The 14,307-nt window shown below is 38.7% G+C and overlaps 2 protein-coding genes across 6 annotated transcripts; both read right to left on the bottom strand.

Annotated features, from left to right (window-relative positions):
* Positions 1 to 12: 12 nt before the first annotated feature.
* pqe-1 (Putative RNA exonuclease pqe-1) lies at positions 13 to 10,518 on the bottom strand (the record flags this gene model as incomplete). Of its 5 annotated transcripts, NM_065734.9 has the most annotated exons (13): positions 10,429 to 10,518; positions 9,911 to 9,987; positions 9,753 to 9,806; positions 9,621 to 9,704; positions 9,214 to 9,306; positions 7,641 to 9,144; positions 6,256 to 7,589; positions 5,989 to 6,045; positions 5,713 to 5,943; positions 5,487 to 5,663; positions 4,846 to 5,059; positions 1,101 to 1,831; positions 13 to 704 (listed from the first exon to the last, which is right to left on the bottom strand). In NM_065734.9, exons 1-13 carry the CDS (start codon positions 10,496 to 10,498, stop codon positions 387 to 389), a joined length of 4,944 nt encoding a protein of 1,647 aa, NP_498135.2. In that variant the 5' UTR covers positions 10,499 to 10,518. The 5 variants fall into 5 exon arrangements, with proteins under 5 accessions (NP_498135.2, NP_001431063.1, NP_001040854.1 ...); NM_001444088.1 differs by having other exon boundaries at positions 22 to 704; positions 5,713 to 5,949; positions 5,989 to 7,589; positions 10,429 to 10,512; NM_001047389.4 differs by lacking the exons at positions 6,256 to 7,589; positions 7,641 to 9,144; positions 9,214 to 9,306 and having other exon boundaries at positions 22 to 704; positions 5,713 to 5,949; positions 10,429 to 10,511.
* A 103-nt stretch (positions 10,519 to 10,621) lies between these two features.
* mog-3 (Pre-mRNA-splicing factor CWC25 homolog) lies at positions 10,622 to 13,156 on the bottom strand (the record flags this gene model as incomplete). Its single annotated transcript, NM_065733.7, has 7 exons — positions 10,622 to 10,795; positions 11,013 to 11,296; positions 12,001 to 12,217; positions 12,263 to 12,358; positions 12,408 to 12,473; positions 12,519 to 12,932; positions 12,993 to 13,156. The coding sequence occupies 7 exons, from the start codon at positions 13,154 to 13,156 to the stop codon at positions 10,681 to 10,683; spliced, it is 1,356 nt and encodes a 451-aa protein (NP_498134.1). The 3' UTR covers positions 10,622 to 10,680.
* Positions 13,157 to 14,307: the final 1,151 nt, after the last annotated feature.

Here is a 14,307-nt window from a genome sequence, read left to right as displayed (position 1 = left end):
ATGCTTCTCAAAACAAGTATTTTTTGGAAGTTTCCAATGTTTATTTCTGGAATTATTCATGAGGGGTATGGACGAGAAGCAGGAAAAAAGGAGAAAGAAAAATACAGTTTCTACAATTATATTCATATTTCCTTGATCATTTTATAATATTTTAAAGCTAACGTAATTAAGAATTCAAAGAATTTAGGGAATTATAAGAAGCAAAAAAAAAAGCTCACAAATCAGCGAGAAATGTTACAGGATTGTGATGAGGGCGAGAGGGAGAAATGAGAATATTGGTAGAGAGAAAATAACAAAGAAAAAAACGAGTATTCCTCGAGACCGAATGTAGGGCAGAAAAAAGAAATGAAAATGGTGAGAAAAAGTAATAAATAAATGAAACATATTCAGCAATTGGTATTAGCTTCACGGATTGCAATAGATTCAGGATTTCTCAATCCATAGAAGATCAGATCAACACATGTCAGAGCATCCTCCATTGAATCGTGACCAATCGCATCTTCATTGTCTCCTTGGATGTTCTTATGGAGCAATTTCGCCGAGAGAACCTTCAACGCGACCTTCGTATCTCTCGTAGAACGGAACAAAATGGCCGTGTCGATCACATTCTTGTGAACTACTCTCATTGCTTTCAAGTCGGATTCCAATGAGTGTCCGATGAGAATTGTGTCCGCGTTTACGTACTTGAACAGCTTCTGGTGGCACTGAAAATTGAAAAATTGATAATATTTTATAATATTTTATAATATTTTAATATAATATTTAAATAATATTTTTGATGAATAATATTTTTGGAAATTTAAAAATTTCAGAAAATTCTGATGAAAATTATAAACTTTTGAAAATTATTGGTAAAAAAAGGTTGTTTTTGAAAAAAATCAATCAAAATTGCTCCGTGTGATTAGAATTTCAAAAAATGTGTTTTTTTTTTAATTCAATTCATCCGTGAATTTTACGTGTAAAAATAAAAGTGTTGCGAATTTAATTATATTTTTAGATTATTGAAGTCCTGTGTAAATTTTCAGGAATTTCACAATTTTTTATTATAATACAGTTTTTGAAAACCAATGTATTATAAAGAAAATAAATTCAAAACTCACAGTCTTCAAAGTATCTGGCGCAGAGTTGATCTGTTCCATAGTGAGACCGGAAAACTCGGTATTCGGATCCAAAACATCAGTTGGTGGTTTCACAAAAACGTCGAGCACTCGGTTTCTTTGCATGTCGACCATTGTGAGACGAGCCAACGCTGGACCAGCAATTGTATATACCATTTCACAATCCAAAGCGTAGACTCTTGTTGATCTTTGATCATTCGGCACAGGTACCGGAGTTGATACAAACGTAGAGAGTTCCTTTTTGAATAATTGATCAGTCACGTGAACATCACTGAACTTGCATCCTAATGCAACATTGAACTCTTCATTGCAGCAAGAGTAACGTTTACGGAAAGTGTCCCGTTTCCCGTTTATGGCCACGCCTCGATTGTGATATCGGCAGATTCCAGTGCTCCGAATCATAGTTCCATTGGGGCTCAACTTGAATTCCTTATTACAGCGACTACAATTCCGAGACATATCGTAATCATCGAGGAACATCTTCTTATTCTGCGTGTACACCGTATCGGCTATCGAAACCGCTTTGGTAGATCCGTCTCGACGCATCGGATAGGCATTTGTCTCAAGTTCCGAGGTGGTCAACTTGAATTGAAGAAGCAAAGGATGAAGCTTCTCAATGCTGAGTTGGCGGTGATCCACGTGAGTTTTTCGGCCTCTTGCGACAGTACAGTTATCCTTGGGTCCTCCAGCGAGAATTTTGTCATGGGAAACAGCTGAAAAAAATGCTTAATTAGAAAAATAGGTAAAACTCGGATTTTTTTTTTAATTTTTAAAAATGTTTCCTCAAAAACTTGCATTGTGAAATCTGAATCTGAACGTAATGCGGATTGAAGTCTGTATAATACATCCCTGGACCCGCTGAAGTGCTCGGATACATGTGATAATGCTGTTGTGGCGGCAATGGTTGAACCATTTGCGGAGAAAAATAAAGCGGACTCGTCGAGCACATCATCGGATTCGATGTATAAAATGGTAAGTATCCATGTGGTGGAGATTGTGGTGGTGATAGTGGTGGTTGGTATGCGTGAGCATGTACGAGCACCGGAGCACTTTGATAATATGTGCTCATTATTCTACTGAAATGAGCTAATGGTAAGGTGAGAAGAGATGTAGAAAAGATTCAGAGAGGTGAGGAGAGGGATAGAGACACAGAAAGAGTGAGAAATTCGTAAATTTTCGAAAGCTGAGAACTGTAAAGAAATTTTTTTAGAACGTTATCAGAAACCTCAAAATCACTAAATTTTGTTTTGTTTTCAGAATGGAAAAAACAAACAAACAAAAAACAGTTTCCAGTCGAACTTGATACTTTTTGAGCAATTTTTCACGAAACTTTAATAGAAAAAGTTAGTTACTCAACTAAATCGACACAAAACTGTCTTTGCAATGTGTAATGGATTTTTAGATTTTCTTAACTGAAATTTCAAGTGTTTCCAGGAAAAAATCCATTGTTTTCTTATAAATTTATTCGGTTATTCGGCAGTTTTATTCTACAAAATATGTCTAATATCTCTTATAAAAAACGGTTTCGCAGGGGAAGTGCTCGAAAACTCGTTAAATTTTATGAAAAACGAAAGAATTTAAAACTGAAACTTCAAATTGAGTTTTATGGAGTTTGTTACAAATGTTCAAAAAACATGTCGTAATTTCATGAAAAAGTATAGAAATTTCTTAGAAATAACAAGAAAACATCTCTTATCACCACTCAAATTTGGGCAAATCGATAAGAAATCTGTTAACCTTAACCATGAGGTATAGGCACATGTGACTCGAGGCGCGTGGTTTCAAAATTTCAAAAAAAAAAAGAAAAAGAAAAGGGGAACAAGAAAACCAATTTCCGGCAAAGCAAAAGCCAAAAACGAAACAAATGTCTATGCGAAACACTACGAACGAACCACCATCATCACACAAGGAACGCTACACAGAACGCGCAATGGGTCCCGACTGGAAGACGCTAGACAAGGAAACCTATACAGTACGTGTGTACTGACGATGATAGAGAGATAGAGAGAGAGAAAGAAAGAAGGAGGAAAAGGAAGAGACACAGGATACGAGCAGGACAAAGGTGTGGAGATGTCGAGAGATTTGTGTGTATGTATGTGTGCATATCGACAAATATGTCAGCGATGATGGGAAGAGATGAGACATTTTATTACAAGTAGAAATAAGAAGATCACCAAATAAATAGGCGCATGTAGGTAGGCAATTCTCAAAATTTCCAAATTTTGTAAGCAGAAAGAAGAAATAGCTACCAAAATGTACCAAAGTTCATATTGGTGAAGATAAATTGGTTGACGGCTCAGAAAAAATCCAATTTGGCCGAGAAGAGCTCCTCTTTTTTTAAAATTTTTTGGAAATCGAACATTTATTTAAAATTTAGAGAATTTAACAAAATTCTCATCAATATTACCGAAATTTTTAAAATGTCAGAAATTTCCAGGGAAAAAAATTGACCAAAATATTTGTTTTTTTTTATTGGCAAAGGACAACACAATTTTTTGGAATTTTTCATTGTACTCTCATCCAGAAAAAAAAACTTTTTCTCATTCATATATGACCGAAAATTGGAAAATCTATTTTTTATTGATATATAATTATAGAAATAGTTTTTTTTTAATTTTTCAAAATCCGAATTCGGAAAAAAAAACCGAAATTGATACAAATTTTCACGCCTGCATGTCTGAAATAGGCAATTGCAAGCGCAAAATTGATTGCAAATTCAAATTTTTTTGCCTAAAACATTTTTGATTTTCAAATCAAAAATGAATTCCTGAACAGCTGAGAAAAAGGGGAAAAAGTGAAGAAAAACTGATAAGAAAAGAAGATTGTGTGTTGTTTATGAATGATGCAATTTATTGGAAGATTCGGAAATTGCCAAAAAAACTCCATAAATTTGACAACAAAAAAAACTCTCAGAGTATTTCTAAATGACAAAAAGGTGCGAGTCAAGGCTGGAATCTCACAAAGCTCATTGAGCCAGAAAGAAGAAAAGAGCAATGACGGTTGCTAGGAGGTGGTAGAGTAACACGAAAAATGACTGAGTGAGGGGTCTCAGAGGACTTTGTCAGTGCATATATTCTCTCTATCGAATGATTCCATGTAACACAGCGTCGGGACCATTCAATAGGCTCCGCTCAATTACCACCATCCACCCCACGCGAAGCAATTCTATGTGACACATTTATGTTTCCTCATTTTCCAATTTTTTGTTGGTTTTTTGGGGGCAAAAATTGAAAATTGGGAGATTTGTCTAGTCAGGGAAAAATGGAGGATAATACGAATTTCAATTTAAATAGAGTTTTAGATGGAAAAAGGTGAAAAATTCTAAAATTCAAGCCGAGATTGAGCACAATTTCCTAATTTCAGAGAAATGTTGGGCATATTTGCACAGGATTTTTTAAAAACATTTTGATGAGCACTTATATATAAATTTCCCGTTAAAAATTATTTTAAAAAAACGAAATTTGTGGTAAACTCTTCATAAAAATCACGTTAAAATCGGAAGTTCTAGAAAATTCTATGGGGTATTTGTTGGAAATGACCAACGAATTTTATTTTGCATTTTTTGGGATTTTCAAGCACAAAATTTGCTTTGCCACACGCATTTTTTTTAGTAGGAAAAAGTTGATTTTTTGACAATTTTTTGCTACTTTCAACTCATATCTTCCTCAATTTTTCTTCAGAATGGACATTTTCTCTCCAATTTTCACTTGAAAAAAGATGTACTCACCATTCTTGTTAACTTCCAAAATTCCAGACGTATTCTCTTTTCTGAGAGCTGCAACTTTGTGGCCAATGTTGATCCTATACTTTTGTCCATCAGTATATTGTTTAGCAATCGAGAGTTCAAATTCTTGTGCTTCACGAGCCGCATTTGGTGAGTCTCGTTCGAGAAAAGTGTCAAACACGAGCTTAATTGCAGTTTGTCTTATAGCAGTGAACGTCTGGAAAATTAATATTGCAGGGAGCCAGTTTCAGCTTTAAAATATTGAAATTTAAAATATTATGACAAAATATAGTTTAAAACAAATTTGCTTGCCAGAAAAAAAATTATGAAAAATTACAAAATTTTTCCTCATGAGAAACTCAACATTTTGTAGGCACGAAAAAAAAAACTGGTCAACTTTGATCAGAACATAAATTTTATATAAAATCCCGCACAAGAAAATGCTGGATACAACTTCTAAAAATAATAAAAATGTCGACAAATGTATTAATTGTTTTCTAAACAAAACCCTAAATTTTTGGTAATATATGATCTAAAAATATTTTCAAAATTAAATTTGACTCTCTAAACAGTACATATTTCCGAAATCATCGAAGGAATTTCAGCTTTCCATACTATTTTTTTTTGAAAATCAGCAAACTCACTCTTCCAACCGAGAAATCCAAAATTTTCGGCACAGCCGGTGCCGGTTTTTGCTTTTTGGCAGGGCTTCCAGTTAACTCCTTCTTTACAGTTGCTTTCAATCCTGCCGCTTTTCCAACAACTTTCAGTGCGTTTTGGAGCCGAGCCATCTTTATCTTTTCCTCTTCGGTGGTGTGTTTCTAAATTAAAAATTAAAATCTAAAAAAATCTGAGCCACGTGCTCCAAACCTTGTTCCGAAGCCGTTCAAGTTCATCTCTATCTTTTCGCCTCTTTTCCTCGCTCTCTTTATTCCTTTTGTCAAGCATTTCAGTGTGATTTGGACGATTCTTGACAGCTCCGATCATCGGTGGTTTTGATCTCGAAGGCCCTGGTACAGAACTCGCGTGAGCCATTCTTTTCGCCGGAATGTGCACCCCATCATCGTTTGAATCCACCGACGCTGAGGATGTCGGTCGCTTCTGAAACTGATTAAAATGGCTTGCTTGAGTGCTCGGCGAGCTTACATTCATCGGCTTCTGCTTCTCCTTTGCACGATTTTCACTCGATTTTGCATCTTTTTTCTGCAAATTGATAGGCGTCAGTCGGGAATTCTTTGTTCATTTCTTTGGTATTTTTCTATGGCATTTTCGCAAGAAACCGGTATTATTGAATATATATAATCTTGATTATTTTGAGAACAGTGTGTGTACGAATTAAATAGCATATCAGGCAGTTAGAGAATATATACATTGAAGATTAGTTTATACATTGTCGCCACCGCATCTTCTCACCTTTGTCTTGCGGAACTCTTCAATAGTCGTAGCCAACGAAGCGTCCAGTGGATCCGAGTTGTCCTGAGTACTCCTGAGGGTCCGTCGGACTCCCGTCGTCTCACTAGATTCGAGCTCTTCGAGTTGCGCAAGCCGCTTTCTCTCACGATTCTCCTCGCGTGTCTTGCAATTTCGCTGACGTTTCGCTTTTTTCTGCTGCTCAATTTCTTCATAGGACATCGGAGTCTCTTTGGATTTTTTACAATAGGAAAGCGTAGAGCTGCTCATACTGCTACTGGCGGTTGGAGTGTCTCTGGATTTTCTGCCATCGGAAGGACTAGTCCTCCTCATGCTTCTGTTGCCGGGAGGAGTCTCTCGAGACTTTCGGCGATCATTCGGTGAAGTGCTTCTCATGCTTCTGCTGCCTGTCGGAGTGTCTCTGGATCTTCTACGATCAGTAGGTGTTGCGCTTTTCTTGCTTCTACTGTCGGACCTCCTCTTTCTCGAACTTCTTCTTTCTATCATATCATCCTCATCTTCTTCCTCATACTCTATCGGTTCATCATCACCAACCACAAAACTATCTGCATCATCATCCTCATTATCACTGACCACAAAGCTTCCGATGTCATCATCTTCATCCTCCGATGGGCTCGCAGCACTGTACTCTGGATCCTCTGGTGATTGATTTCTTCTCTTCTTTTTCACCACTGGCATATCATCATCTGATTCCGCGTACGACACGTGACGCTTCTCACGCTTCTCATCGGATCTTCGTTTCGGATGTCTCACCGGCTCTTCCTCCTCATCGTTAGATACGATTTTTGCACGACGCTTCTTCGACTTCTTTATTGGGATTTCATCCTCATCTTCTTCCTGCTCACCTTCTGTCTCTACGATAACATTATTCTTCGTCTTCGGAGAAGTCATTGTCTCAGTCGCTGCAGCTTCTGATGTTCCTGGAGCATCTGATTCACTTGTGCTCACTTGAGCTATTTGAACACTCGACGCTGGTTGATTCTGAGGGACCGCCTGATTCGTAGTGGCGAAGGCGGCAATTTCCTTTTCCACCCTTCTCTCTTCCTGGATATTGAAAAGAGCCTCCTGTAGAGCAGCAATCTTCTTTTTCATATCCTCTTTATCTTCGGCTTCAGCTTTCATGCGTTCAAATTTCTTCGCGCTAATCAAAATCGTATTCGGCGCCACATCACTTTCCACTTCTTGCTTGATCCTCACAGCTCCGCGAGCAGTTGGTGCTGCGTCCGACTTGGTCGCATCCGACGTTGAAGAAACTTCTGGAATCTCCTGCTTAACTTGAACACGGCGAGGTGCATCTTCATCCAGCGTGACAACATCTAAAATTTTAAACTTAACTAGTTCTAAAGTAAATTGTTGTGAAAACCCACCTATTCTCTTCTTCTTATTATTTGTAATTACTGGCTTCGTTGGAGTCACTGGAACCTGCGGCGGCACTGGAGCCACTCTTGGCTTAACATCAACTGGCTCAATTTTTGACTCCGAAGATTGAGCAACTGGACTGTAGGAGCACGGTGGCGGTGGTTCATCGGCAGCGACACCTCCAGTTACTGGAACCTGTGATGGAACTTGTGGTGGAACTCGTGCTGGAGCCGGCTGTGATCTTTGCTGTTTCTGACGTTGCTGTTGTGGAGGCTGTTGAGGTGGAGGCTGTTGATGTACAGGTGGTGGATTCTGCATTTGCATTTGCATAGCCTGTTGCTGCATCATGAGCGCGCGTTGTTGGAACATTTGCATATTCATTTGATCTGGTGACAGTGGAGGTTGAACTTGCATTGATTGCATAGCATGTATCGGATTTTGATGAGGCCCCGGATGTCTCATCAGAGGCGGCGGTGGCATTGCCATATTCGGAAGTCCAGCCCCTTGACGCATTTGCTGTTGTTGCATCGGAATTGGATGCCCGCCGGGCGGCCAATAGTCTTGATGATTCTCCGGGAGTCGATAACAAATCTGTGCTCTAACAAAATCGTCAACCATTAGGCGGTGCTGGGCGATTAAATTTCGAATGTCCAATGCTGGCACCACTTGCCTGTTGAAAAGAAGATGTGTACGATTTAAAGGATGGTTTCCCGGCAAGGACGTGATGTGCATTGGAGCAACTGTCCCAGATGAAGGATGTTGTGCAGCTCCATGGGGTCCAGGCTGTTGAGCCATTTGTGGGGCTCCTCGATGTGGTCCTTGAACTGGAGCTTGAAGTGGTACTTGCTGATGAGTCATTCTGTGAGCATTTTGAGCATGTTGAGCAGCTCCTGATGGTCCACGAGCTGGAGCTTGTTGAGTCATTTGTGGAGCAGCTCCATGAGGTCCAAGAGCCTGTGGAGGTATATGATGTGGAGCAACTCCTTGAGGCATTGGTACTTGCTGTGGATTCCTCTGTTGAGCATTTTGAGCTAGCTGAGCATTTGCCGGGCGTCCACGAGCTGGAGTTTGTTGAATCGTTTGCGGAGCAGCTTGATGTGGAGCAACTCCTTGATGCAATGGTACTGGCTGCTGAGCCATTCGAGAAGCAGGAGCAGCTCCAGTATGTCCACGAGAAGGAGCTTGTTGAACCATTTGTGAGGCACCTATATTGGGTGCACGAACTTGTTGAATAACTTGATGTGGAGCTACTCCTTGAGGCATCGGTACGTGCTGAGGAATCCTCTGCGGAGCATTCTGAACTTGTTGAGCAGCTGGATGGGATCCACGAACTGGAGACGGATGAGGTACTTGTTGAAGGGGTTGAGGCATTCTAGGAACATTATGAGTTTGCTGAGCTGGCTGATTTGAGCTCTGAGGAATCTGCCCTGCAGTCGGTTGATGTGCATTTCCTTGTTCCCTTGAAGCTCCTTGCATCGCCTGTTTCGGTGGAGTTCCTGCCGCCGCCGCATTCTGCATATAAATTTGTTGAAGAAAGTAGGCTTCTCGTTGCCTATCAAGGCTCATCTGATATTGTTGTACCTTTCGCAAGTTGGCTGCCTGCTGTGTGCTCATCTGCCGTGCTTGTGGCTGGGACTGCTGCTGCTGCCGCTGCTGTGGTTGAGTAGAGCCTTCCTGAAGAAGTTAACAGAGAATAAAATAGATAAATAATCGATGAAGGCCAGAAAATGCTGAATTGTCCGATTTCGTTGTTGGCACTCGCTGATCAAGGGCGAATTTGTTAGTTTGTTGTATATTCAACTTATTCCCTTTTTCACAAAAAGTGATAATAAAGGAAATAACACAAAAAAAGAATACAATTAACCGAAAAATGAAAAATCAGGTAAAGAAAAGGGGGTAAAGCGTTAGAAGGTAACAAATGTGTGCACAAACAACAAATCGACCCATTCACCAACAACCAGCAATGAGGATTGGGGAAATGTACTTACCGGAATCGGCGTGGGCACGTAAACTGCCGCTTGTTCCAGATCTCGCTTCATCTGTGCTGTGCTCACTTGTCGGGCGACAGGCTCCTGTAAATTTGGAAAGTTTTTATTGAAAATTTCAGACTGCAGGCTCACTGTTTTCATTGAAGCACCGGAAGAAGCTCCGCTGACTGCCTGTGATGGACCTCCCTGTAATGAATTAATTACTTAATTTCGGAAATTGTTTTTTAAAAGCCACGTGAAACGCGAAAACAGGTCATTTTGACTAGAATATTTTCATGAATTTTTCTTACCGAAGAAGTTCCAGGGGCACTTGCTTGTTGTTGCTGCTGCTGTGCATTCTGCGATGGCCCGAACCCGGGTATGCCGGCTGAAAATTAAATTCCATTGGAAAATATGAAAAATGTCAACATTTTGGTGATTTTCCGTAGAAAAACGCAACAAATTGTCGTAATACTAAAATTTAGATTTATTTTTGTTAAATTTTCCGAGAAAAAAATCAAAATTTGATTCGGTCACAGATTAGAAAGATTTTTCGGGATTTCAAAGTGAAAAATGTAACCGATTTCGAAACAAACATTTTCTGAAGAAAATCATACGAATATTAGATTTTTTCCGAATTCCAAAGCGAAAATCATTCTTAAAATTAATTTTAAAAATATTTTCAGCAAAAAATCAAGCAGAAAATTTAGGAAAAGAGTACCAGAACAGATTTTTCAACAATTTCAAACGAATAGAAATATTATAAAAACCGTTGAAAAATAACAAAAACAAAGGCATATTTCAGAAAAAGGTGGAAAGTTGAACTCACTCATCGGATCGATTGGTGCATAGTTTTGAAGATTAAAGCTGTTTCCAGATCCATAGCCGCCATTAAACATGGCTGAGATACTTGCTGGAATGATTATTAAGAGAATAAAAATAAAATAAAGCAATAAAAAGATAATAATCTCGGTTTGCGACCGGAATTCCATAATAAAAAAAGAGAAAGTGAGGGAAAGAACAAGAAAATCAATATTTTATAATCAACAAAACATGGGAGTTTAAAAATAACAATTTTTGCTCATTTCTTCGCAAAACTCCGATCCATATACCCGTGTGCTCGTTGAACACCGCGTTTATTACTTTGTAGACGCTTCTCCACTGTCATATCGTCACAGGCTTCGCGCATTTGAGATCTGTAATTAAAAAATACATTTTACAGGAAATTTCACAGTTTTTGTATTAAAAGCTTGTTCCAAGTGAAAACCAGCGTGATCACTGATAAAAATGCATGGGGAATAGGGAATTTCTAGCTTTTGGGGAATAAATAAAGACGGAAATGATGCAAAACCATGCATTTCAGCCAGAACTTTAATAACTGCATACTTTTCTTCTCTGCCGTTCGATACAAACCTAATAAAAGATGGAGCATATCCATTTTTATCCGCCTCTTCCTTCTCCTCATCATCCTCTTTCCGTCCTTTTGTGACATTTCTCTCGCGAATCTCGTCCCTCCATTTCACGTTGTCCTGCTGCATTTCGGCGAGCCGAGCCGCCTTCTCTGCTTCACTCAATGCTCGTCGCGGCTCTCTTGGCGTATTGCCGGTACCACGTCCTGTGGGAATCTTGACAAGCTTGTACTCCTTGGTGGGCGCCCGTGACTCTTCTTCACGTTCCTCGGCTGTTCGCTTTCGCATCTGGAAATAAACAAATTTAATTGAAAAATATTCGTTTTTCTTTAACTTTTAGCATTTTTTCGCAAAAAATAACTTGGAAATGGTTTGAAACTTAAATAACGTTCTTGTTCAAAACTGAGAAAATATAAGAAATTCAATTTTGGAGTCAAAAAATCAATAGTTTCCTTTCATCTATAGAATTGAAAGCATAGAAAATCCAAGAAATCATGGGGAAAACACGGAGGATTCTCATTTTAAGCTTTTCGATCAAAAACCGAATTTCGTGACATTTCCACTTCAGAAAACGGAGCAAAAAATAAAATCAGTGAATTTGTTGACCAATTTCAATGAGAATACAGATTTTCGAAGTAAATATGTCATTTCCAGATGATTTCTTTTTTCACGTGTAAATAGCTTGAGAATGACGGAAAATGGGCAAAATGAAAGTAAATTGTGTTAGAAATGAGCAAACATAGGTGTTAAAATAAGAAAATCACTTCAAAATCAGAAAATTCCTGTAACTCCTCGTGAAAATGTGACAAAAAAATAAAATTGGGATGAAAACTGTTGAAAAAGGATCAGCATTACTGAAATTATTGTTAATCCTCGAATTGTTCGAGGAAAAAATCTGAAAAAGCATGCAAAATTCACTTTTTGACGGAAAATCTAATATGCTAGTTCACTAAAAATTCCTGTAAGAAAAATGTTTAGAACAGCGAATTCACCTCAACCAAGCCATATGACTTCTTTCTCGGATCCTGTCGCTCGTCATCATCACTATTCCGGCGGCGGTGACTGCTCCGAGTTTCGTGCTCAGATTCTGAGCCTGAGCTCGAATCATGACGACTTCGTTGCTGCTGCAGGTGACGTGGAATGTGAGAATCAAACTGTCTTGAAGAGCTCGCTTTGTCGGCAGATCTGGAGCGGGATCTGGACATTTTTCTGAAAAACAAACGAAGTTTTAGACTAACTACCGGCGATTTCTACCTTGGTTCCTCTCTGGATCGCCTCGGAGACCTGGATTTCCGGCGGAGTCGCTCTGCGGATCTTGATCGAGATCTGGATGGCTTTCTGGCAACTTTTCTGGAAAAAAATCATCTTCTATGAGAAAAAAAACTCGACAAATGCGTACCTGGGATCCTCTCGGGATCGTCTTGGAGATTTCGATCGAGAACTGGAAGGTTTCCGGGACAATTTTCTGAAATATTTGTGATAAATTGATATCAAAATTGTCAATTTTTACCTGGACTCTTCACGGGATCGCTTTGGAGATCTTGGTCTTTCTCTTCTGGGCGATCTAGAACGCTTTCTGGGCTTCTCGCTGGGTCTTCTTCTTCGTTTCGGCGATGGCGAGCGTCTTCTTTTTCTTTCTACCCGTTCATCACTGCTTTCATCACTGGAACTCGACGATCGCTTCTTTTTTTTCTTCTTTTTGTCTTTTTTACTCTTTTTCTCTTTACTTTTCTCTGCTTTTGAGGTCATCATACTTTTCAGCGCGGCTTGAAGTCGCATTTTTGTGAGAGGATTATCCATGATTTCCCGACGTTTTGTTTCTTCTCGAACCTTGACGGCGACAAATGGATCTTCGGATTTGATAATATCTTTCTGAAGTGAAGAAGTTTTTAAACCCGTTGATTGTCCGGAATTGAAGACAGCCCTGAAAACTAAAAATTGATTTTTTGTTGCTAATAATCAATTTCCTAATGTTTTAACTCACCTTGTCCCAACAATCGAATCGATTGCTTCTGCTTTCTGCGCATTCACCACATCGGAATACTTTTCAAAGTTCTTGTCAACTTTCTTTCCGAGTAAATAGTCTTCTCGGTGTACATTTCCTTTAGCGCCTTCATACATCCACCCGATTGATACATCTTTGCTCATCTGAACAAAAATCGATTAATGAACGATTTTAAACGAAAAATGTAAAAATCGCGAAGAAAAACCATCAAAAACCACGAGTTTACACTTCAAAACGCGTTGCGCAACCGGTTGCTAAGGAAAAATCAATATAGGTCAAAACTCGGCCATGGCCTCCCGGCCACCGGTGGTTCTAGGCCATTGTTGGTGAAATGCGCGGTATTTCAAATGGAGAAGGGGAGATTTAATACAATTCACAGTTTTTTTTGCTTTTCAATGATTGGAAAGAAAAATTAATTTTAAAAGAGTGTTTTTCGAATTTGGTGTTAAGGAGCAGCAAATTCCATCGCTCTCATACTAATATATAAACCAAAAAACATTGAAAATAGCCAAATTAACTCAGTTTTTATTTGGTTTTTTCCAATTTTATAAAATTTTACAAATATGGAACAAATTTTCTAGATGTTTGGCACTAAAATTGGCTGAAATGTGTTGCTGGGAACTGAAAGTTAGTTTACCAAGTAAGTTGGTTAAACTAAATCAATAAGTAAGAACTTCTATAACTTCTCGGTTATTGAAGATGAATTACAGTCTAACCTTTTCAGAATAAAACTAGAGAAAATTGGCAACTAACATAATTAACGACATATTATGAAAAAGTTAGTTTCCGTTTATTTCCTAATCTCCGTATTTCCGTGCGTTATATATAACAGCTGACCTTTTCCAGGTCACCAAAGACAACTGTTTCATTGCGTAGTTCATTGTTGTAACTTTATCGTAAACGAAGATACGAAAAAAAAGTTTACAGCGAACAAATTCATTTCCTATGAATTTTTCTAACCGTAACGAAAAAGGAAAAGCTGTTCAATTGTGGTTTCGATCTGTGTAACTTTTTTCGAAATTAAAAATAGAAATGTGCAAACTAACAAATTCAAGGCAAATCTGAGGCACAATACCCAAACTAACGGAGCCAACAATTGCCGGGGAGATTTTGAAAGGGAGGGAGAGGAATATGTGATGTTAAAAGACACCAGAAAAGACCTAATTTCGATCGTCCGACTTGTTAAAAAAAGAGGAATGCCCAGGAACAGGTGTGAGATTCGCTACACTTTGTCAGTTGACAATTTTTCCTAGCATCGCTTTGAAAATGTTAAGGCATCAGACACATGAATTAC

Source organism: Caenorhabditis elegans, chromosome III (genome assembly GCF_000002985.6).
Source record: "Caenorhabditis elegans chromosome III".
In the NCBI taxonomy this organism is placed as follows: domain Eukaryota; kingdom Metazoa; phylum Nematoda; class Chromadorea; order Rhabditida; family Rhabditidae; genus Caenorhabditis; species Caenorhabditis elegans.
Note: the sequence above shows the minus strand (reverse complement) of the source record. Positions and strands in the feature narration are given on the sequence as shown.